Source organism: Saimiri boliviensis, chromosome 19 (assembly GCF_048565385.1).
Source record: "Saimiri boliviensis isolate mSaiBol1 chromosome 19, mSaiBol1.pri, whole genome shotgun sequence".
Taxonomy (NCBI): domain Eukaryota; kingdom Metazoa; phylum Chordata; class Mammalia; order Primates; family Cebidae; genus Saimiri; species Saimiri boliviensis.
The window spans coordinates 22,881,694-22,904,672 of record NC_133467.1 but is presented as its reverse complement, the minus strand read 5'-3'; the positions used below and the strand labels follow the sequence as shown (position 1 = coordinate 22,904,672).

At 36.0% G+C, this 22,979-nt stretch overlaps 1 protein-coding gene across 2 annotated transcripts; it reads left to right on the top strand.

Moving 5' to 3' along the window:
* The first annotated feature begins 173 nt into the window (after positions 1-173).
* Positions 174-22,297, top strand: GORAB (golgin, RAB6 interacting). 2 transcript variants are annotated; one of them, XM_003925382.3, is made up of 5 exons: positions 174-327; positions 7,855-8,209; positions 11,022-11,123; positions 13,269-13,409; positions 20,269-22,297. In XM_003925382.3, the coding sequence occupies exons 1-5, from the start codon at positions 192-194 to the stop codon at positions 20,714-20,716; spliced, it is 1,182 nt and encodes a 393-aa protein (XP_003925431.1). In that variant the 5' UTR covers positions 174-191; the 3' UTR covers positions 20,717-22,297. The 2 variants fall into 2 exon arrangements, with proteins under 2 accessions (XP_003925431.1, XP_039316098.1); XM_039460164.2 differs by lacking the exon at positions 174-327 and having other exon boundaries at positions 8,125-8,213.
* Positions 22,298-22,979: the final 682 nt, after the last annotated feature.

Here is a 22,979-nt window from a genome sequence, read left to right as displayed (position 1 = left end):
CAGTGAGACACAACGAGAGAGGGAGAGCAAGCAGATGCAAGCCAAGGGAAAGTTTTCCTTGGGCAGTTTGTCAGGCACTGCCGAAGGCAGCCAGGAAGGGAGCCGGACCCTGAGGCCCGGAGAGAGAGGACCCTGTGTTTGGAGTCCGACGCACTGATTGGCTGATTCGCCGCGGCCGAGGAAAAACCCGGATGCGCTGGTTAGCAGTGTTGGCAGTCAGGGCTCTGAGATTTGGGCACTTTTGGGGGTGCCGGTGTCCCAGGCCGATGGCACAGGGTTGGGCAGGCTTCTCTGAGGAGGAGCTGAGGAGACTAAAGCAGACTAAAGGTAACAAGATGGGTTTGCAGTGATTAAACTCTTGGGTTTTAAGGGGAAGGGACGGGGATGCAGCGTTGGCGAGGGAAGGGGGCGTGGAAGTGGTTAAGTTTGTGTTAGCGGAAGGCGCTGTTAAGTGTGGACTGGATTGAAGAGATTTCTCAGGTGGAAGTACTGGGAGCCACGGCAGGAGGGGCAAGCCGGAGGACTGGGATCATCTCTTAGGAAAGAGGGCCCAGGAATACACTGCAGGGATTTGACTCTTTCCTTCTGAAGGGAATGGGACTTGGGAGAGGTAGTGCGCCTATAGCCGTGGTGTCTCCATTAGGGAGGATTGCTGCACGCATCTACGGCTGGAAGGTTAGGGTCAGGGTAAAAGAAGGAGGAAGGGCGCACACCGTATCAGAATTGTGATAAATTTATAGAAGCAGATTGGGAAAAAAAAAATCACAGGCATCTGAATAAAGGCAAAAAATCAGTACTTTTCACAATTCACCGGGAGTGTTACACTGGTTGCCTGATGATTTTTGCAGTTCTTCCCAATTTTTGAGAATCAGCAAACCAAAAGGGTCTTTGAGAGGGTAGATGTGAAGACTTGATTTGTTTATATACATACAGTCCTACTGACTATGGAGTAAGCTAATCTTGTGCTTCTATCTCTGGCTTTATAGAGTAATAATTGAATGGGCTTGTACAGTTGTTTTTGATGAAGGAATTGCTGATTGTTTATGGAAGACTTAGTAATATTAGTTGCACTTTGCTTGTGGTTGAAATTTCGCAATGATCTGTATGGCTATCCTGGTAGTGCACACAATTTCTGTGACAAGTTTACATCACTCTTGGTACCTTAATTCAAATACTTTATTTTGAAAGAAAATGAAATCTTTTATTTAGTGTTTGTGGGGGAATTGGATGTTGATCTGGTAGCTTTTACATTTTTAGCATAGATGTGAGAATAATCTAGGGCAGACAAGTGATAAAAGAAGTACATTAGTACGATAGGGCCAATGTAGATTGTATCTACTGGGGACATTTTGACTAGTCCAGGGGACTTTAAAAACTATCATAAAGGTTATACCACACCATGTGGTTAATTGACTCTGTGTTGCTTGATATAATCAAATTCTTTTACTCTGTGTTTTCACCATCCATTCACTTATTCTGATGTACCGGCTACAAGTGCCCTGACCTCTAGTCTGACTCCAGTGGTCTCATGAGAAGACAAATCATAAAATTATGTGATAGTGGATATTACAAGAGCTTGTTTCAGAGACAGGAGGAAACTCACTCTGCTGAGGATTGGATGGAGCTTGGGAAGATTTCACAAAGGTTGTGTGTTAGCAGAGGTGCATTTTCCAGGGTAAATACAACTTAATATAAAAATCTAAATTAAACAGTATATTCATTATGTAGAAGTCTGTTTTGAAATATCTCTGCAATTGGAGGTAGATGGAAGATGGTAAGGACCTGAACTTCAAGGCCCACTGTAGAGTGTGGAAACCAATCACTAGTTTGTGACCACCTCGAGCACGGAAAATATGTTAACATCATTGTTTTCTCATAGCCCAACACAGTGATTGGCATATAGAACTCCCAGCTCTGCCTCTAAATCTTTTCACTATGGATTCCTTATTTGTAAAATTAGAAGATTTGGTTCTTTAATTTTAAGGCCACTTCTAGCTGTTCTCTGTCCTTAAAAATATATTGAATAATCTGGGAAGATGAAGTTGGTTGCCAGCAAAAATAAGGACAATAGTACTCTGAAGACCCCTGTGTGTGCATTGAGGAACATGGTCAAGAATGTTGTTAATAGTCTTGTTTATAATATTAAGAAGTTGGAAACAACCAAAGTGTTCATTAGTAAGAGAATGGATAAATAAATTGTGGTATACTCATCTAGTAGGCTACTGTACAGTTGGTGGGAATATATTAATATTAACTCTAGCCACGTGCATTAACATGTTTGTTAATACAGTATATCTAATTACACTTGGCCCTTAAGCAACACAGGTTTGAACTGTGAGGGTTCACTTACACACAAATGTGCATTTAAAAAATGTAGTATTTGGGGGATGCAAAACCTGAGTATATGGAGGGCCAACTTTTAGTATATGTGGTTTTCACAATGCCAACTGTGGGACTTGAGTATACATCGATTTTGGTATACCTGAGGATCCTGGAACCAATTATCCTCATATACCAAGGGTCAGCTGTATGTATAATATATACAGTCATGCACTCTATAACAGTATTTCAGTTAGCAGTGGACCACATATACAGTGGTGATCTGATAATATTGTAATACTCAGTTTTTACTATACTTTTTCCATGTTTAGATACACAAATAACATTGTTATAATTGCCTGCAGTCTTCAGTATAATGACATACTGTACAGGTTTGGAGCTTAGGAGCAAAAGGGTGTACCATATAGCCTAAGTATATAGTAGCCTATGCCATCTAGGTTTGTGTACATAACACTCTCTGATGTTTGCACAGGGACAAAATTGCCTAACAACACATTTGTCAGAATGTATCCCATTGTTAAGTGACGTATGATTGTATATGGTGGGGAGGCAAGGAAATGTGATCAGGGAGAGGCAAATATATAGGGAATTTCAGAGGTATTGATAATTATGAAATCAGGTTAAGGCAAGTTAAGCTAAAGTAACAAATACCCCTAATATGTCAATTGTTTAAAATAAAGATTTGGTTTTCACTCTAGTTTCATGTTTAATGTGGGTTTGGCAGGTGACTATGTTCCACGGTCACTCCATCTTTTGGTGCTGTCATGTAGGAGTTCACCATGGTAGGAAGAAAAGCAGATTGAAAATTGAACATGGGCAATTAAATGCTTTCATCAGTAAATGACAGGTGTCACTCCTACTTACATTTTATTTACCAAGAGCAAGTAATATAACTTGGGGTACGGGAAATACAATTCTCTTGTGTCTTTTAAAAGGGGGATTATATCTATTCTTAAACAGTAGTTACTTCTACAGTCATATTTTATTTCTTAAACTTTCTTTAAATAATTGATATAGATTGGAAGAGTGTGTGTGTGTGTGTGTGTGTGTGTATGTGTGTGACACATACATATATTTGATGTACGATCTATTTCATAATGAAAAATTGGAAGAAAGCAGTACAGCCACATGCTGTCAATTTCTAGTTAAATAAATTATTCAGGAGAGTTATTCCTCATACTGATTTTTTGCCATTACATTATGAATATCTTCTCCCAGTTTTTAACTTGTCTTTTCACTGTTATCTTTTTGATAAACAAAATATTTTGTTTTATTTTTTGAGACTGGCTCTCACTCTGTTGTCCAGGCTGCAATGCAGTAGCGTGATCATAGCTGACTCTATCCTTGAACTCCTGGCTCAAGCGATCCTCCTGCCTCAGCCTCCCAAGTAGCTGGGATTACAGGTGTATGCCATCACACCAGGCTAATTTTCTTTTTTTCTTCTTTTTCCTTTTTTTTTTTTTTTTTTTCTGTAGGGATAGGATCTTGCTGTTTTTCCTAAGTTGGTCTCAAACTCCTGGGCTCAAGCAGTTCTCCCCCTTCAGCCTCCCAAAGTGCTGGGATTATTACAGGCATGAGCCACCATGCCAGACCTTAATTTTTATATATTCAAACATGTCAACCTTTTTAAAATAACCAACATTTTCTGCATTTTAAGAAATCAGTTTCCTACTACAAGATCTACGTTAATCTGTGTTTTCTATTAAGAACTTTTGTTTTATATGATATGAGATATGGCTCTGATTTTATCTTTTCCATAGAGATAACCATTTTCTCCCAGGTCTATTTATTAAATAATTCCACCTTTTGCTGTTGATTATCATCCTACTTTTGTCATATACCAGTGCTTCATACATGTATGAATCTTTGTTCTGTTGCACCAGTCATTTGTTTATTCCTGTGCCAATACCACACTGTTGTAAAGCCTCATAATATTCCTAGTATCTAGTAGTCTGGTACTCTAGCTCTTCTTTAGAAGAAGCCTTGCTATGCTTTTTTTGTTTATTGAGACAGAGTCTCCCTTTGTTACCTGCAATGGCGTAATCTTGGCTTACCGCAACCTCTGTCTCCCAGGTTCAAGCAATTCCCCTGCCTCAGCCTCTGGAGTAGCTGGGTTTACAGGTGTCCACCACTACACCTGGCTAATTTTTTTATTTTTAGTAGAGATGGGGTTTCACCTTATTGGTCAGGCTGGTCCTGAACTCCTGACCTCAGGTGGCCCACCCGCCTCGGTCTCCCAAAGTGCTGGGATTATAGACATGAGACACCACACCTGGCCACTACCCTTGATCTTCTATCTTTTCATATACAAATTTTAATAATTTTACCAAATTTAATGGAAAACCCATTAGGAATTTGGATGGCAATTTCATTGAATCTTTAGATCAATTTCATTTTATATTATTAGCATTACCACTAACATGGTATATGTTTCCATTTATTAAGAGACTTTACTTCTTTAAAGTCTCTTAATAAATTTTAGAGTTTTCCCTGTAAAGGTATTAGACATCCTTTTGTTATATTTGTTCCTAGATAAGTGATAATTTCTGTTATTGAAATATCTTTCTTTTGATTGTATTTTCTAATTGTTTTCTGCTAATATATGAAAAATACAAGCCAAAAGAATAGTCAACAAAAATCATGAATATTTTCTAGGAAAGGAAATATGAAGAGATCACCACCAAGAAGCAGAGAATTATAAATCAAGAACACAGTGAGGTACTATTTTACACCCATTTGATTGACAAAAATTAAAACATCTGACAGTATTGTATATTAAAGAGAAAGTGCATCCACAGTATCTCATACATTACTAGAGGGAATACACTTTGGAAAGCATTTTTTGTGACCCAATAGTTCTAAATATTATTATTTATATAATACCCTAAGCAAATTCTTGCACAGTACATGTAAAATAAGAGACACAATATTGAAATTTACCAAAGCAAAAACCTGTAAGCAACCTAAATGTCCATCAGTGGAAGAAGATCAGTAGACTCTAGTTTATTGACACGAAGAAATGTTATACAACAAAATGAATGACTGCTGCAACATGGACAATATGAATGACTATTGACAGTGTAGTATTAAGTAAAATAGATGTACAGCACAAAACCCTTTTTAAAAAGTTAAAACAACTAAGTAAACACTTTTTAGAAATATTTGTAGATGCAATATGACTATTAGAGAAGGAAGGGAATAATTAACATGATTCAAATGATAGTTTTCTGGGGCGGAGGGAGCAGGGCTTAAATAAAGGATGCGGAGCATTTATCACAAACTGGTAACCCATTGGCTTAATTTAACCCAAAAATGTATGGCTTAATTTAACCCAAAACCCTTTTCAGCTTTGCCTCCTTCCTTCCCCCTTCTTCCTTTTTTTCTCCTTTTTTCCTGCCTGCCTGCCTTCCTTTCTTTCCCTTCTTCCCTCCCTCTTTCGTTCCTTTCTTTCTTCTTCTCTCTTTCTTTTATCCAGTCTTTACATTTCTTTTAAATTAATAATGATGATAATCATTGTGTTGTTTGCCAAGCCAGCTGTGCTTGTTGGCTTTGTTTGGGGGTAGGTCCGTGTACTAGATGAGCCATTGAATTGTGAGCAGAAGTGTTATGTCACTACCGGGACAGAGCAATTAATTGCTGTAGCAAGACCTTCCTGAGCTCTTCTTCCTGTGTTGTGGTGACTAGCAACACTAAATACTGACTGTACAGTCACCCTAGAGCCCTGAGAGACTTATCAGCAGAACCTCTCTGTTAGCCTTTAGTTGGCACATGGCATTAATGAAACATAAAACTTGCGGTTTAAAACCACTACGATTTGTCCCTACAGCATAATCTAGATTTTCCTGATTAATATAGTTCCCTACATTTAAAAATCAAGATATTTTACATAAAGTCTAAATTGTAATCATAAAAATCAAAATATCTGGCTATGCTGAGCTAAATGTTTTAATGATAGCAATTATCTAAAGGTGACTATGAACCGTAAAGGTGACCCTTTACACTAGACTTACGCTTCTCAGTCTCCTTGACATTTGCAGCCCCTAATACACAGTGTGGGAAACAGTATATTCTGTGTTTAAGTGGCCTGATTTGCTTATTGTTTAAGGTTAGCATTTTCAGTCTTGTAGGTAGGTTCTGTAAAAATACAAAATAAAATATAAGTTATTACCTGAATTTCAGAGGAACTATTAATAATTCAGCTAATGAGTTCAGCAGGAAGGTAAGCAGGCTAAGTGATGTATTTTTGATGGCGTGAATAAAGATCAGAGCCCAGAATGTGTTCTTGTTGCAAGATACAGGATACTTTGTGTTCTGGCTAACGTCAACAATAACATTTGCTTTCGATAGTGCTTCAGTCTTTTAAAAAATATTTTGTATTTTAAAAAATATTCTGTACCTGTCTCATTTAATTCTTACACCAGCTTCATGCATTGAGTAGAGCAGGTTAATTTTTCAACCAGTTTGATAGATGAGGAAACTGACATACTGAATAAATAATTGACTTACCTGAGGTCACTGAGCTGGGAAGAAGCAAAGCTGGAATTGTGACTCTAGAGCTTTCAACTATACTTTGGGAAACTCAAATAATAAGCTTGTTTTGCCTCAAAAGTCACTATGCCGAATTTGAAAGTCCCCTTAGAGTTGTTCGTTTACAAGGACTCAGAATTTCACTTCCCAGGCATTTTAAAGAGAATGCTATGTATACAGCTTATTAAATATAGTATGAATGTCAGTCAGATTTTCCAGTTGTCTGCCCTAAGTTGTTAACACTGGTGCGGACAGTCCAAAAAGTATAAAAGAAGTATTATTATTTCATTTATAACTTAAAAAATATTTCCCCCCAGTTGTTTTATGTTCTATTGTTTTGCTCAGGCTACTATTAAAATTAGGTTGAATGCATTGATTAGAGCCTGACTAGGCTTTGGGAGTACAACCTTGGATTGTTCTGTAAAATGAAGGAAAACATAAAGTTAACTAGCCTTCCTAGAAATAAGAGACTACTCAATTACATTCTTGTTATAGCATCTTTGTACATATCACATATGTATCAAAGTGCCCTGAAAGCAGTTAAAAGTTAAGAGAGGGTAATCCCATTTGAAAATGCAACTACCATTTTGTTTCAGGAGAGCAGACAGAACCATAAATCAAATTTAAAACCAGATAATTCAATCACCTTCCTGGTTTGGTCAAAATTAGTTGATTTCTTTTGACAATTACGAAATCAAATTGAAAAAGAAACAACACTTTGTGACTCACCTAACTCACAGACGGATGGCCTTTCTCTGAAAATAAATTAAGAGATGGGCAGTTTCTGTTAAATATTAACATTATGATCTGAAAACTATAGAAACTCTAAGGAAGATGGCTGGTTTTCCCTAGGCTTTTAAGATAGAGAATAGGTTGAGAGAACCACTGGAATTACCAAAGTTTAATGTTAATTTTTTATTTTCTTAGAGGAATTATAATTATATGCTACTCATACAGAGAAATTTTTCTCTCTTTTCGTTTACATAGATCCATTTGAACCACAGCGACGTCTTCCTGCAAAGAAAAGTCGACAACAACTTCAGCGAGAAAAAGCCCTTGTAGAGCAAAGCCAAAAACTTGGGCTTCAAGATGGGTCAACCTCATTACTTCCAGAGCAGCTGCTTTCACCACCAAAACAGAGAGTTAACCTTCAAAAACCACCTTTTTCTTCCCCTGTGCTTCCTGATCATTTCATTCTCACCTCTCCTGTTGGTGATGGACAACCACAGGGCATTGGAAGTCAACCAAAGGAACTGGGACTTGAGAATTCCCATGATTACAACAATGCTGACATTCTACCTCCAAAGCCAGATTGCAAATTGGAGAAAAAGAAAGTGGAATTGTTAGTAAGTCTATATGAAATGTCTATAAGACTTTTTAATGTAAACCATTTTTTTCCAATGGGCTTTGAGGAATATAATTTGTTTATTTTAATATTTTCTCTCTCATATATTCAGTTCTAGAAATGTGGTGAATAAACTTTTGAAAAATAGCTACCACCTACATATAAGCTGGACACTATTAGGCAATCTGTGTGTTTTGTTATTTAGTCTTCATTAACAGCCTTACAATGCATGCTTATTATTTAAACTTTATAGATGAGGTATTTGGGACTCAGAAAAGTTGATACCTTGCTAAAGCTAATACACTGCTAGTAGGTAGTAAAGTTGAGATTTACATATAAGTCTGTCTAGATCCAAAGTTTATACCCTTTACACTCAGCAGAAGCAGTTCTTATATGCATAATGCTTCTCCCCAAATTGACCCCTTTCTCCAACTTCCATACTATTTCCATTGGCCCAGAAATTGGAACTTGTGGAGAGACATGAAGGGATGGTCAAAGGAGAGAGTAAAGGAAATTTAGGGGACTAATTATGTAACTCATTTCATCATTAGATTCCTTTTTATTTTCTTTACTGTCTTTGTCTTAGAAACAGCCTTCACAATTTAATTTAGCTGCACTATTCTTGTGGAAGATACCATTTTTTTATTTAAAAATTCTTAGAATGTTTTATTTGATATCTTATGTTTTAATATATACTCTGATTTCTTGGTTTCCTCCTGATTTGTCACTCACAGAGAAGGAATGACATTTGTCTCTGTTTTCCCTTTTCTGAGTTCCTTTCAAAGTATCATTTTAATTTTTTTCTAATCTCTGACATCTTTTTAATCTCTGCTGATCCAGATTTTATCCTGTGAGTTTAAAATGCTTCCTGACCACTAGGGGTTTCCAACTAAGAAATCATTTTGACAAGAGTTATAAAACCAGATGAATTATGAAACCTACATTGAACAAGTGCATACATTTAAGTGTCTCTAAGTGTAGTTTACTGGCAAAGGCCTGAGACAAGTAGGAGGTGAATTTACATTGAGCTGGACAATTCAGATTTGATGTCATAGGGAAATTTATTCTTTTTTTAGATACTTGGAAGAATTTTCATAAAAGACGTGTAATTAAAACCATTCATGTAAAGGAAAAATTCTGAGGTTTTAAGGAGGAGAAAGGGAAGCTATGTAGTAGAGAATGCTCAGCAGTGATAACCTAATTTCTCTGGGAGAGGTGGCAAAGGATAAACCAGAGAGTAGTAGAGAATTAAAGAAATGAGGAGGGAGGCCAGGCATGGTGGCTCACACCTGTAATACGCGCACTTTGGGAGGCTGAGGTGGGTGCATCACTTGAGGCCAGGAGTTTGAGACCAGCCTGGCCAATACAGGGAATCCCCATCTCTACCAAAAATACAAAAAAATTAGCTGGATGTGGTGGTGCATGCCTGTAGTCCCAGCTACTTGGGTGACCAAGACACAAGAATCACTTGAACCTGGGAAGTGAAGATTGCAGTGAGCCGAGATTGTGCTGCTGCACTCTAGCCTGGGCAACAGAGTAAGACTCTGTCTCAAAAAAAAAAAAAGAAAGAAAGAAAGAAAAGAAATGAGGAAGAATCAGAAGCAGGGGATGAAGAGTAGAAAATTAAAGAAGTGAGGAAGGATCTGAGGCAGGGGATGCCTGCCTAGCAAGTCCACTGATGCAGCAAGATACCATTAAGCTCTCTGACGGCTGAAGGCCTCAGTCAAAATAATGGTTAGAGAAATTCCAGATGTCACTGTTGTAGATCATTTGGGAGAGAGTGCAGGGTGAGCTGTGGAACTAAAGTGCCTGATGAGGAGATGCCTACAATAGAAGTGAGAGATGACCAGTCCCAACACTAAGTCAAAAGGTGTAGGAATGGAGAGAAAAGGACAATTTTGAAAGTGGTTACTAGATTTGGGAATAGCCACGATATAATGGCTATAGGAAGTGACAGTAATAGGAATAAATAGCTTTGCCAATTCCTTATTTAATCTGAGTTGACATCAAGCTCGTGACTTTATGGGAAGTTTAAATATATTTATTTTAGAATTGGACAGATTGTAAGATAATACATGTTTTCAGATCTGTGAATTTTTTCTTTAGCCCAGCATTCCAGTCTTAGTCTTAGTGTTTTAATTTGTTTGAAAATGTCTGAGTTGGGCTGGGCATAGTGGTTCACACCTGTAATCCCAGCATTTAGGGAGGCAGAGGCGAGAGGACAGCTTGAGCCTCGGAGTTCGAGACCTGCTTGGGTAATACAGTGAGACCCCATTCTCCACAAAAAGGAAAAAAAAAAAAAAGTCTAAGAGTTGGGAAAAAGTGAACAAATTGAAATAAAATATTAATATATGACATAAACATTGGTTATTGTCTGAAGCATGTTACGGTGATGGAGACTTTATAGAAAACTGTAAAAGGTATAAATAATATGACATCAGCTACAGACCAATTTATTTTAATCTCCATTCTGCATATAATACATAATTAACTTACACAAATTTCTTTGTACTCCTAAAAACATGCCACAGTATTCTGGCTTCCAGTTTGTGGGTTCTTAGATTATATACATATAATGGATTTCAGAGGTCCAATTTATGTAAGCCTCTTTACTTCAGATCATAGTCTTTGTTCCCATTAGAACAAAATAATGAACTGCAGATGGGTTTCTTTTAAGAGGACTTTTGAAAGAACGTATACATAAATCTTCTTGATTAAATTTTATACTTAGGGGACTGAGAGTGGTAAGGTGTGGGATAGGGTAGCAGTTTCTTTCATAAACCCATTTTTATGCTTTTTTTGCCCCCAGGGAAGAAAAATCTCGTTGGGAAGTCCTCCAACAAGAACAACGGCTAATGGAAGAGAAAAATAAACGTAAAAAAGCTCTTTTGGCTAAAGCTATTGCAGAAAGGTGAGGCACCTGAACCAGAAGAGGCTGTTTGTAACTTGTAACCAGTTCTGTCATGTGTTGTATTTATTTTCCCTTGTCTCTTCTAATAAACTGATTTTTTCTTCAGCCATTACTTTTGAGGCTAACTAAACAAACTATCTTTTGTAAGTGATGCTGAAATTCCAGTTACAATTTATTTTAAGGAGGACTTTTTAAGCATAGAGCATATTAAATTTGTAAATATAGTTGCAGTTAAAACTTAAAGACCTTCATTAGTGCTTCCAGTTTTAACCATCTATACATTCATAAGGGAAGCAGTAAATAGCCATCAGTATATGTAAATTAGCAACAAATGCAAGTTTTAATTTTTATGTAGGGAGGTCTTAATCATTTGTTGTGTAGAAGAATAAGGTTTTCTACATAAGTGACATGCTCCTGTGAATCTTGTGTTTCCTTTGTGCATTTTTCTTAAATAATTTGCCCTACCTCTGCAAGTAGAAGATAGGTGATATAGTTTAACTTTTCATTGATGACTCAGGGTCATTATTATGAGCACTGTGTGAGATTCAGTTTTGTTTTCACCTTCCAGCATCTATCAGCAGCCTCTTCACATTTACAGCATTGTCCCAGCCCCACACTACAACATTCCCATTTGTCTCATTCTTCCCATCCCCCATCACTCTTGCTGCTCTTCCTTTTAGTTTGTTGTTTCTGTCTAATTTCCTGCGGCCTTAGGAAACTAAGCTTAGTCAATAAATTAATGGTTGAAAATAGTGAAAACTAAATGCAAGGGAGCATTTAGTGTCATTTTCTTTTTAGACTTCCAGAAAAGTCTGTCAGACTATTACTGCTTGAGGCTAGAGTACGTGTAGGGGCAGGAGAAAAGGTGGACAGAAGGGGATGGGTATAAGAGTAGTTCAGAATTTTGTCTACAAGAGGAGTGAGTGTGTTTGAAAAATGATGGTTTTCTTTTTCTACTGCTGGTACACCTTGATCTTTCTTGAAGCATAGGAAATTTGCAACTCACCGAGTGACTGTGTTTCAAGGGAAAAAAACCAAGAGATAAAAGAGTAGTGCCCTCTTTTTTTAAATAAGTGATTATTTGAAAATAATTAAAGCATTTTAGTAGTCTTCAATTTCTAAGAGATGGGAAGGCTATTTACTGTGGTTTTACAAAAAGATGTACAGGCTTGGCAGTTGTCGTCAGTGCTTTTGGTTTTAGACAGAAAGCACCAGTATCAGTATAAACAGAAGTGTAAGGAAATATACCATGTTTGAATTATTAATAAATGGACAATGGAGTACTTGAAGTAAAAGAATCATACTGTTCAGTGAACTTTTGTAGGCAGAAAGGAAAGGTAAATGCATAAGAGTAGAAATCAAGATAATGTGCTATGTAACATAGTGGGTTTATGTGGGGAATTTTCTTCTTCCTTCACAATGTGTGTGTAAATTTGAAATGAGTGAAATCATGATTAAAGAGTTGCTTTTATATTTGCTTGTTCCGTTTCTTAGGTATATATTGTACTTGGAAGAGGGGATTGAGAGATGATGAGGTTGGATATACTTTTATGTAAGGAAAATGAGTGTTTTGATGTTCAGCTCCATAAAGAATTTTGGGGACTAGTCATTTTCCTAGAGAACAAGAATCAAAGCAATAAAAGTTTGGGGAAATGGGTCCCAAGAAAGTTAAAACTAAATAGATGTTTTCAGATGTATAAAGACATGGTTTAGTATAGGCATCTATCTGTTCTTAATATCAAGTAAGTATCAAACAAATGAAAATGGGCTTAGCAAGAAGAAGAATTGAAGACTAGAAATTTGGAAAGCTCTGTTGAATGTTTCAGTGTGAAGAGAATGCAGATATATTCTTTTAGTGTTTGTTCTCCTTACAGAATGAATGTAAATATACAAATGAACTATTTGCTGAGTTTTTTTAGTCTTATTTGTTGCTTTGTTTATGAAATATATGCACATACAAAATTTGGAAAATTCAAATGTTAACTAGCATTTATTTTATTTCAATTTTTCTGATTTTTTTTAACTTCTAAATATATATAAATTATAAACATATACATACTATTTTGCTTTTTCACTTACATTGAATATGGACATATGGTTTTAAAATGTTCTTATTTTCCAAAACTTACATATCTGATTTTCTAGATCCAAAAGAACTCAGGCAGAGACCATGAAACTAAAGCGGATCCAGAAGGAGCTGCAGGCTTTAGATGACATGGTATCAGCTGACATTGGAATTCTCAGGAACCGGATTGATCAGGCCAGCTTAGACTATTCATATGCTCGGTGAGTTGGGGAAGTTGAATATGAACAAGGAGTATTATTTAATTAATGTTTATTGCCAGCTGTTCCAGGGGCTTTTATGTATGTATCATCATTTAGGCCTCAAACGACCCCATTCAGTGCTGCATTTATTCCTCTTTCCTACTAATTCAAGTGTCTCCTCTTCAGTAACTCTGTAAGTCTCCTGTAACTCTGCCCTACTAGTTAACCTTGTTTGTATGACATTCTTGCATTATTTATTTACATTTACATTATTATTTGCATTTTAGTCTTTGCTGCTAAACCATCAGCTATTTAATGTTTGGAAGTTTTTTTATTCATCTTTCAGGATCTAGTAAATATCTGAGTGATTTGCTCAACACTGTTATTTTAACACCAAGTCTGTGTTCTTTCCATTAAAATTTTTGATACTTGATATGGTCCTATAGGATTGAAGCCTAGTTCTCACTTTAGCTTTCATCAGAGTAAGAGAATCTAGTTTATTTTTTAAAAGCTTATGAATATTTTAAAGCATATCCTCTGTCTTAGAAATTTGAAATATTTTTCCTTTTTTATTTTCAATTATACTCTGTATGAAATGGTTTGATATATGTTTCTTTGGTTTCAACCATTTACATTTTTTAAAAGAGAAAAAAGCCATGGAGTATTTCTAAAATGAACTAACACATGTAATGAATTACATGAACTTTACAGACAGATAAAAGGGCAAAAAATTATGTCCAATTTCAGGGTTTTCAGCCCTTTCAACATTGCTTTAATCATCCTGGTTTGTCTTTTTTCACAAGGGAATTCTGTGTTAATGACTCAGTTTTGTATCTTACTCTGTTACGCCAGAAATCAATCAGAATGCCTCATTAGGCCAGGGTGAACCACAACATCAGAATGTTTATATAACAATTTATTAAAGCGGAAATGCTTGATTGTGGTTTTTAATTAACTGTTGAGTGTTTAAGAAAGAGGCTAGTGGTTGTCCTTGTGATTTTTGTAATGGTTGTTGGACCATATGCTTTTCGACTTAATGGGTTGTCTTTATTAATTAACTACCTAAGTTAATGCCGTCAGTAGCTGATATCCAAAGGTTCCAGGTTTTCATTAATAAGGTCATTAAAAGAGGTAACAGATTTTATTTAACATTAAACTAAGCCTTGATTTGTAGCATATTTTATTCTCTGTAATATAAGTTTTCCAGAGGAACATGTGTATGCCTTTGTAGCCATTTATATGAATAATTCATATTACAAGGTGTAGTACTAGGTACCTCAGTAGAAAAGTAATTTGATTTTAATTCTGTCCTACTGGAAAGTGAAGAAAGATGCCTTTTCATATTGAATATTATGTAAGAAATGTTATAGTTATGGCCATCTAAGAACCACAAAGAAGGTGGGATTACTAAAGGAGAAAACATCCTATAGTCTATAAGTATCCTAAATGAAATTTTAGTAAGGTTTTACATCTTTAGTAAGTAACAGATGACACTTTCTCATGGTACTAATATTGATGTAGTTGAATGTAAGTAGATGTTGTGTGCTGCTATCTTTATATTTTATATATATGTCTGTGTGTATATATATATATATATATATATATATATACACACACACACACACACACACACACACACATACATACACATATATAGATAGATAGAGAGAGAGAGAGAGAGACAGACAGACAGACAGACAGGCATGGAGTTTCGCTCTTATTTCCCAGGCTGGAGTGCAGTGGCGTGATTTTGGCTCACTGCAAACTCCACCTCCCAGGTTCAAGTGATTCTCCTGCCTCAGCCTCCTGAGTAGCTGGGACTACAAGTACCCACCTCCATGCACAGCTAATTTTTTGTATTTTTAATAGAGGTGGGGTTTCATCATGTTGGCCAGGCTGGTCTCGAACTCCTAACCTCAGGTGATCCGCCTCCTTAGCCTCCCAAAGTTCTGGGATTATAGCTGTGAGCCACCACGCCTGGCCAAATGCTGCTATTTTTAAGTCGAAGCTCTTGCATTCAGTCAGGGAAACAGACAGTTGTGACTAGAACCATAGTGTGTCTTGTTCATGCATAAGATTAAGGTATCATTTTCTAATTTGCATTTGTGGTTATTGAGAAATTACAGATTGGTAGGAAAATATTATGGTCCAGATTTTGAGTGGAAGATAATCCCTAGGACAGTCAGTTTTTATGAGAGATTGCCTTGATTTTTCTTTTTTTAAATAAAAATAATATCTTAGTTCTGTAGTATTTGGTATAGTGCTGTGTCCACAAAAGGTTCTTGGATAGTGAATAGGCCAGAATTTGCTTTAAAAATGGTTTCTGTAGAGCAGTGTTTGGATAGACACCTTTAAGAAGAATAGCACTTTGAGTGAGCCAGTTTGAGAGAGTTGCTGCTGCTGCTACTGCTACTGTTCACCACTAGGATTATAATGTTGCTATATGTTGTGCAGACCAGCTTATAAAATCCAGAGTGACTGCATGTAGAACATGTTTTTAAGTCACTGTTGACCATCTAGGTTTCATAGACAGCCTCATAACACACAAACTTATACCCACGGACAAATATTTTTAAATCACTTTATGAATATTTTTTCAGTAAGATTAAAAGGGAATGTGTAAAACAACTTTAAAATTTTAATAAAAATGTAAACATGGTAACCATCTTTGTATCAAGTAATGTTTGACTGACAGACATAAAAAGCTGAGAGAATATAGTTAGATCCTTACAGCAACACAGATAGTCTAGATACTTGTAAAATACTGGGTTTAAGTTCTCCCTACTAAAATTAACTCTGTGATAATGTCATTTTTCCTTCTGTGCATAGAATATATTTTTCACTCATTGATTCTTAAGTTCGAGAAATTCACCTAGGATATGTTTTTCTGAAGATTCATCTGAGACTTCACATGTGATCAGCTTTAACATCTAGAGTGTAGAATGTGTCTCTGCATTTGTATTAGTTTCTTAGGACTGCCATAAGTAATCACAAACTGGGGGACTTAAAACAACAGAAATTTTTTGTCTTGCATTTCTGGAGGCCACACATCCAAAATCAAGGTGTTGGATTGTGATTTCTTCAAAGACTCTAGGTATCCATTTCTTGCCTCTTCCAACTTCTGGTGGCTGTAGGCATCTGCTGGCTTGTGGCCATGCCACTGCATTCTCTATCTCCATAGTTATATTGCTTTTTCTTCTCTCAAAACTTCCTCTACCTTTCTCTTGAAAAGATGCATGTGATTGTACTTAGTGTCTAACTGGATAATCTGGAATAAACTCTTCTCAAAACCCTTATCTTAATCACATCTTTTTCCATATAAGGTAATTTTCACTCATTTGTCATAAAAAGTAATATTCACAGGTCCCAGGAATTAGGAAGTGAATGTTTTTGGGAGGCTATTTTTTTAGCCTACCACAGCATTCATCTTTTGATTTCTCTAACGGTTGTAAAATGTCTTCCTTTGTCAGTTCTCTATACTTCGCTAATGCTGGATAGGCAGAAAATGAAAAAATATTCTCAGCTGTGTTTAATAAAAACTAAAAATAGGTTACAAAAGTAGTGTTTTCAGTTTTCTTTTATACCTTCTGGAGGTGACATAATACTTTGTACAGCACAGTAAAGAAGCTCAACAGTGATAATTTATTGTATCATTCCTTTAGATCATTGTTTTCTTATTTTTATTTCTCTTTATTACAAATGGGAATAATTGATGAATAATGATGAAATAATTCCTAGAACAATGAAATGGCAAAATGTTTCAAGATAAAGAAAATATAAAAATATTGCAATAATTCTATAATACATGTAGTAATTGCAAAATAGAGATCATTTTATTCTGTTTTTTTAAATAAGTAAATTTTCCCATTATATGAAAAACTTTTAAGAAAAGATAAATCATGGAATGCTAATTTGTACAAATAGTGAGAACTGCTCAGAAAAGGAACTGAAAAACTAAAAGTGGATACATGGAACCCAGTGGTATACTGAGGGTTAATGATTGAGTTTTTAAACATTTCAGGGGATACCAAAACAAAGACAATTTCTAGGATCCTTTAAAAACAATATTCATTAAATCATTCAATGCCTTTTTTAAATAACAATTCTATAATTACATTCCAGTTCACTCAGTCTTACTATGTTATGTATAATGCTCTTATTATTTTGTTCCAGAATGTCATCATATACTAATTTGGTATTACCCACCTGACCATAGGCTGCTAGTGCAGTTTGTGAAACTAATCAATATTTTAAACGTAAATCACTCTATAGGAGAATATATATTCATATTTCTGGCCAAAAGGACTTTAAATAAATAAACAGAATACAAAATCTTGAGTGATTTATCCAGGGTGATAGATCAGTGGAAACCTAGGGACCTATTTGCAGATGTTAATTTCAATTCAGTATTCATGAGTCCAGACTATAAATCTCTACTAATTGACTTTGACTGGCTGAAGGAGACCACAGACTTGCAGAGAAGGGAGGTTCGAGGCAGGGTCAGGGCAGGGCATTCATATACCTATAGAGAATGTCAGAGCTCTTGGCTTGTTGCAAGAACATTACATAAACAAGGTATGTTATAAAGTATGGAAATAAGGGAACTAGGTATCCAGCAGAATTCCTTTAGAGTAATTATTTCAACATAGAGAGTTACTGAAATATAATGTGTACTCTCATTCTTGCATTTACTATATTTATAGTGAAAAAAAGGAAATATAAACAACTGTTATATAAATGACTTTTCAAGTTTAAATACCAGATCCCTGGATTTTGCATAATCTTAATTTTAAATACAAGCATACTAATGTACCAACAGTATTTTTTTATTCTGGTGCTCTAAAGGAAAATTTGTTTCTTGAGGCACAAGAATGGAAGCTTGACCCATTTATACTGTTTAATCCTCAAAACTCCTATGAGATATTATTATCATCATTGTTTTACAGATAAACACAGACTGAGCTTAAGTAACTGCCCAGAGTCACTGTACTGGAATTTTCAATTATTGCATGGCTTTTCCCCAACCCCATCCACAGGAACCTGGCTGTGTTTTGTACTTAGGATGCTGACCCTGAGGTGTACCTAATTAGAATAAAGATGGGCTGCCGACTCCAGTACATTTAATCCATAGGCTGAACGGTGGTTTGTGGGATGACCTGACATTAAGAGTTCTATTTAAACTGAGCTGAGCCAGGCCAACCCAGGTTTTCCTCTGAAAGTATGGAATTGGATCACTGAGAGATTGAGTGGAGTGAATATGATATAGAGTGCAAGTGTTGGCCATATTGGGCTGTTTCAAAGCTAAAATGAGAGAAAATGTGTTGCTTCTAAGCACTGAAGAAAATAGCCTTTGATTCTGATGACATGACTATGAAATTGCCTCTTATCCTACAATAAAACCCAATTTTTACCTGAGCTAGTTTGACTGGTTCTTTGCATCCACAAAAAACTTTGACCAAAACGGGTACACATGATAAATGTCAAAGGAAGGTTTTGAACCCTGGGTTGTCTAAAATGAAAGCCGTTTATTGTTTTCACTGTATTTTCTTCCAAGACAGAATCCTCAATTAGAAGATATACCTGTTTCCTTTTCTCTATAACTCTTGGACTAGAAGCTACTTACTACGTTACGTTGATGTAGGCACTCATAACAGGTAAAGCAACGTGGCCATCACAACTGCTAGTGGTAATGAAATTGAAGAACTAGTTGGAAAGCAACCTTTTCTCTTGCAAGAGAGGAAGGACATTCTTGTTGGCAGAAAGAAAAGCAACAAATTATATAGAAAAGGCAAAAGACAATAAATGAAGATATAACTCTTCTTTTTGTACGGACCTAATGCAAAAGAGAAAAAGGAAGATTGCAAGGTGACTTTTCCAGTAGAATTGCCCTACTACACGTAAGACTGATGTTACCTATCAACAGAGTTTATACGTGTGTAAATATGTAAAATTTCCTAATAAGAGCGTAAGAGGAGTATTGGAAAGAGTGAGAACAACTTAACCCAGGGATTCTCAATTGAGAGCATTTTTATCCAATAATGGACATTTGGTAATATCTGGAGACACTTTTGGTTGTCAAAACTTTTGGGAAGTACTGGCAACTAACGGATAGAAGCCAATGATGCTGTTTAGCATCCTGCAGTGTATAGGACAGTTTCTCACAACAAATAATTATATGGCCCCAATTGTCGGTAGTGCCAAGGTTGAGAAATCCTGTGTATAGTGATCCAGAGGTTTTCTACTTGATGTTTATTTCTTGCCCTCACCTAGTATCTGTCCCATTTATATTCATCTCCCAACCACTGTCGGTATTCTTCTCCTTCATCAGAATTTTTCTTTTTTTTCTAATTCATTAATTGAGATACTATTTTCTACTTTCTCCATCTCTTCTCTTCTCATAAATTTAACCAGCTGTATGCTGAAGCTAGCTTACTCTAGTTCATCTGGATTTTGTGTATCTCTTCCCAATTCTGCATTCAGTAATATCACCTTAGGAGCTTGAAATTGGATGGGGTGGTAGTATTTATACCTTGGAAATGTAAACACCACAAATCAGGACTCCCCATCCTCCCGCTCCGGGGTTAGCATACCACTGAATTAACCTTTTAGCCTGCCTTCACTCAAAAACAGCTTTGGAAAGAAGAATCATTCGTGCAGAATAAGATGTTATATCAGGTCAATCCAAGTAAGGCTATTGTGAAAGTTTCAGCAGCCATTGCTTGGTTTGTCTAACATGTAGGCAAGTGTTTGTAAAGTATTAATATTCATATCTTCATTATATATTTTTTCCCAGTTTTGGAGTTTATTGTTTCTAGATCCTCTTTTGAATGTCTTCTTCAATGGAAAACTGATGGCCCTATCTTTATACACATCCTTACAGGAAGCGGTTTGACAGGGCTGAAGCAGAATATATTGCAGCAAAGCTAGATCTACAGCGCAAGACTGAGATAAAAGAGCAACTCACTGAACACCTTTGTACAATCATACAGCAAAATGAGCTCCGAAAGGCTAAGAAGTTGGAGGAGTTGATGCAACAGCTAGATGTACAAGCTGATGAAGAGACTTTGGAGCTTGAGGTGGAGGTAGAGAGATTGCTACACGAACAAGAAGCAGAAGCAAGGAAACCAGTGGTTCATTTAGAGAGGCCATTTCAGCCTGCTGGGGAGAGTGTGACATTAGAATGTGCTAAAGAGAACAAAAAGTGTCAAGAACAAGCTGTTTCCCCAAAGGTAGACAAACAGTGTGGAAATTCCAATGGCATTCCCTTTCTTAGTCCAAACTGCCCAAATCAAGAAGGTAATGACATTTCAGCTGCTTTGGCCACATGAAGTTCTGGTATTCTTTTGAACTAATATGGCATTCAGTAAAGTATACTTTTTGCAGTAGATTATGCCCTGACCTCCAATAAAAACCTATTTAAAACAATGCTATGAATTTTGAATGTTAGTTTTCTTAAGTTAATATGTTTGGCCATTCTAAAATCCGAAATTATGATAATTTTATTTCTAAGGGTATATTTCACCTTTATTTTGGTCTAGTTCTTTCAGTGTTCCATTTACTCTTTTTACTGAATAAAATAAATGACTTAAAAGGATAGAAGAAACACTACGTGGTTGGAGTGTTTTTAGACCAGGTAAATATAGAAAACTAAAATGGAAAAATGATAACTCAGTACCTAGTTGTACTCATTTCATTTCTCTTGGGAGAAGTATTAAGACTTTCTGAAAGTCCTATTTTAATCAGTAAAAAGGCACAAAAATTACAATGTGAAAAAGAGAAAGGAAGAGAAGAAAAAGTTGCAGGTTGAATTATTATCACTAGAGTTGTAAAACACAACTTGGAAATCGGAATTTGTATGAAGAACCAGACAACTGAAGCCAGGATCACTTTTGTTTTCAATTTGCTTTCAATGGTTTTAGTTTACAGCCTGCATTTTTTTCTTTGAAACACACACACGCATGTATCTGTAAATATATTATATGTGTAATTTTCCTATTATATTGTCTTTCTTTTAATCAATGAATTGATTAGACAAAACATTTCTAAAGCGAGGCTGAAAATAATATAGAAAATCTCATTGCTACTTTTGATTATCAAATGGTTAAAATGCTGATTTTCTTACTAGTTTGTTAATTGCCTGTTACTAATACTTGGCCAATACATTGTGCTATATGTAAATGTGTAAGTAAATATTGTAATTTTCTCACAGTCTGAATATTACATTAAATTATGATTTATTTATCAGAAATTTCCAAAAAGTAAAAATAATTACCTTTGAGGACTTTTTTTTGAAAGAATTATTATCCTAAAACATAAGGACAAATATAAGATTGTATCCATAAACGTTTCTGAAAAAGTTAGGGACGTCCTGTTTTTTTGTTTTGTTTTGTTTTGTTTTTGGAGACAGAGTCTTGCTCTGTCACACAAGCTGGAGTGCAATGGTGGTATCTTGGCTCACTGCAACCTCTGCCCCCTGGGTTCAAGAGATTCTCCTGATTCAGCCTCCTGAGTAGCTGGGCCTATAGGCACCCGCCACCACACCTGGCTAATTTTTGTGTTTTAGTAGAGACGGGGTTTTACCATATTGGCCAGGCTGATCTCGAGCTCCTGACCTTGTGAGTCCACCCACTTTGGCCTCCTAAAGTGCTGGGATTACAGGTGAGAGCCATCTTGCCTGGCCATCCTGTTTTTAAAAGGGTTTGTTTGAGAGTATTATCTCCTAGTAATATAGATGAGCTTTATGTTATGTAAATTGCGTTGAAAGTATAACATTCCATTACTGACTTCTCTAAATAGAAGCATTTCAAAGATAGCTGTGTTTTTATTTATGAGTGACGAATAAAACTCAGAAGTTTCATTGTCCAACACACACTTATTTTTCTAAGGAATAAACAAGTCTGATGTACTTAGAGTGTGTCTTTCATTTACCTTAAAAAAGGTTTCAGACAGTTGAGTATGTATTCTTAAGCAGTGTGTGGCATTAATGCATCTTGGATCTCCTTGTGGTAGATACAGTTAGCTACTTTGATTAAGCCTCTCTTAAGGAAAATTCATTGTCAATGATGTTTTATAATATTGGTTAAATGTAGGTATGTGCAATCTTAATTCTCAGTCTAAACACTTCAAAGATATATGAAGAAATGAGAACTATGAAAAAAATGTAAGTTAGAGGAGACTTCAGAGATAATCTAATTTTTTTTTTTTTTTTTTTGAGACTGAGTCTTACTCTGTCAACCAGGCTGGAGTTCAGTGGTGTGATCTCAGCTCACTGCAACCTCCGCCTCCTGAATAACTGGGATGGTAAGACCCCGCCACCACACCTGGCTAATTTTTGTATTTTTAGTAGAGATGAAGTTTCACCATGTTGACCAGGCTGGTCTCGAACTCCTGACCTCAGGTGATCCACCTGGCTTGGCCTCCCAAAGTGCTGACCCACCATGCCCAGCCTTATTTTATTTTATAATGAGGAATTTGAGAGCCAAAGATTTCAGTAGCAGCTTATTGGCCAATGGGCTCTTTTGAAATTTAAAGTCCTAGTAAAATTGAAGTTTCATATTCCAGATATGTCATTTACATATTTCAGGCTGTGAA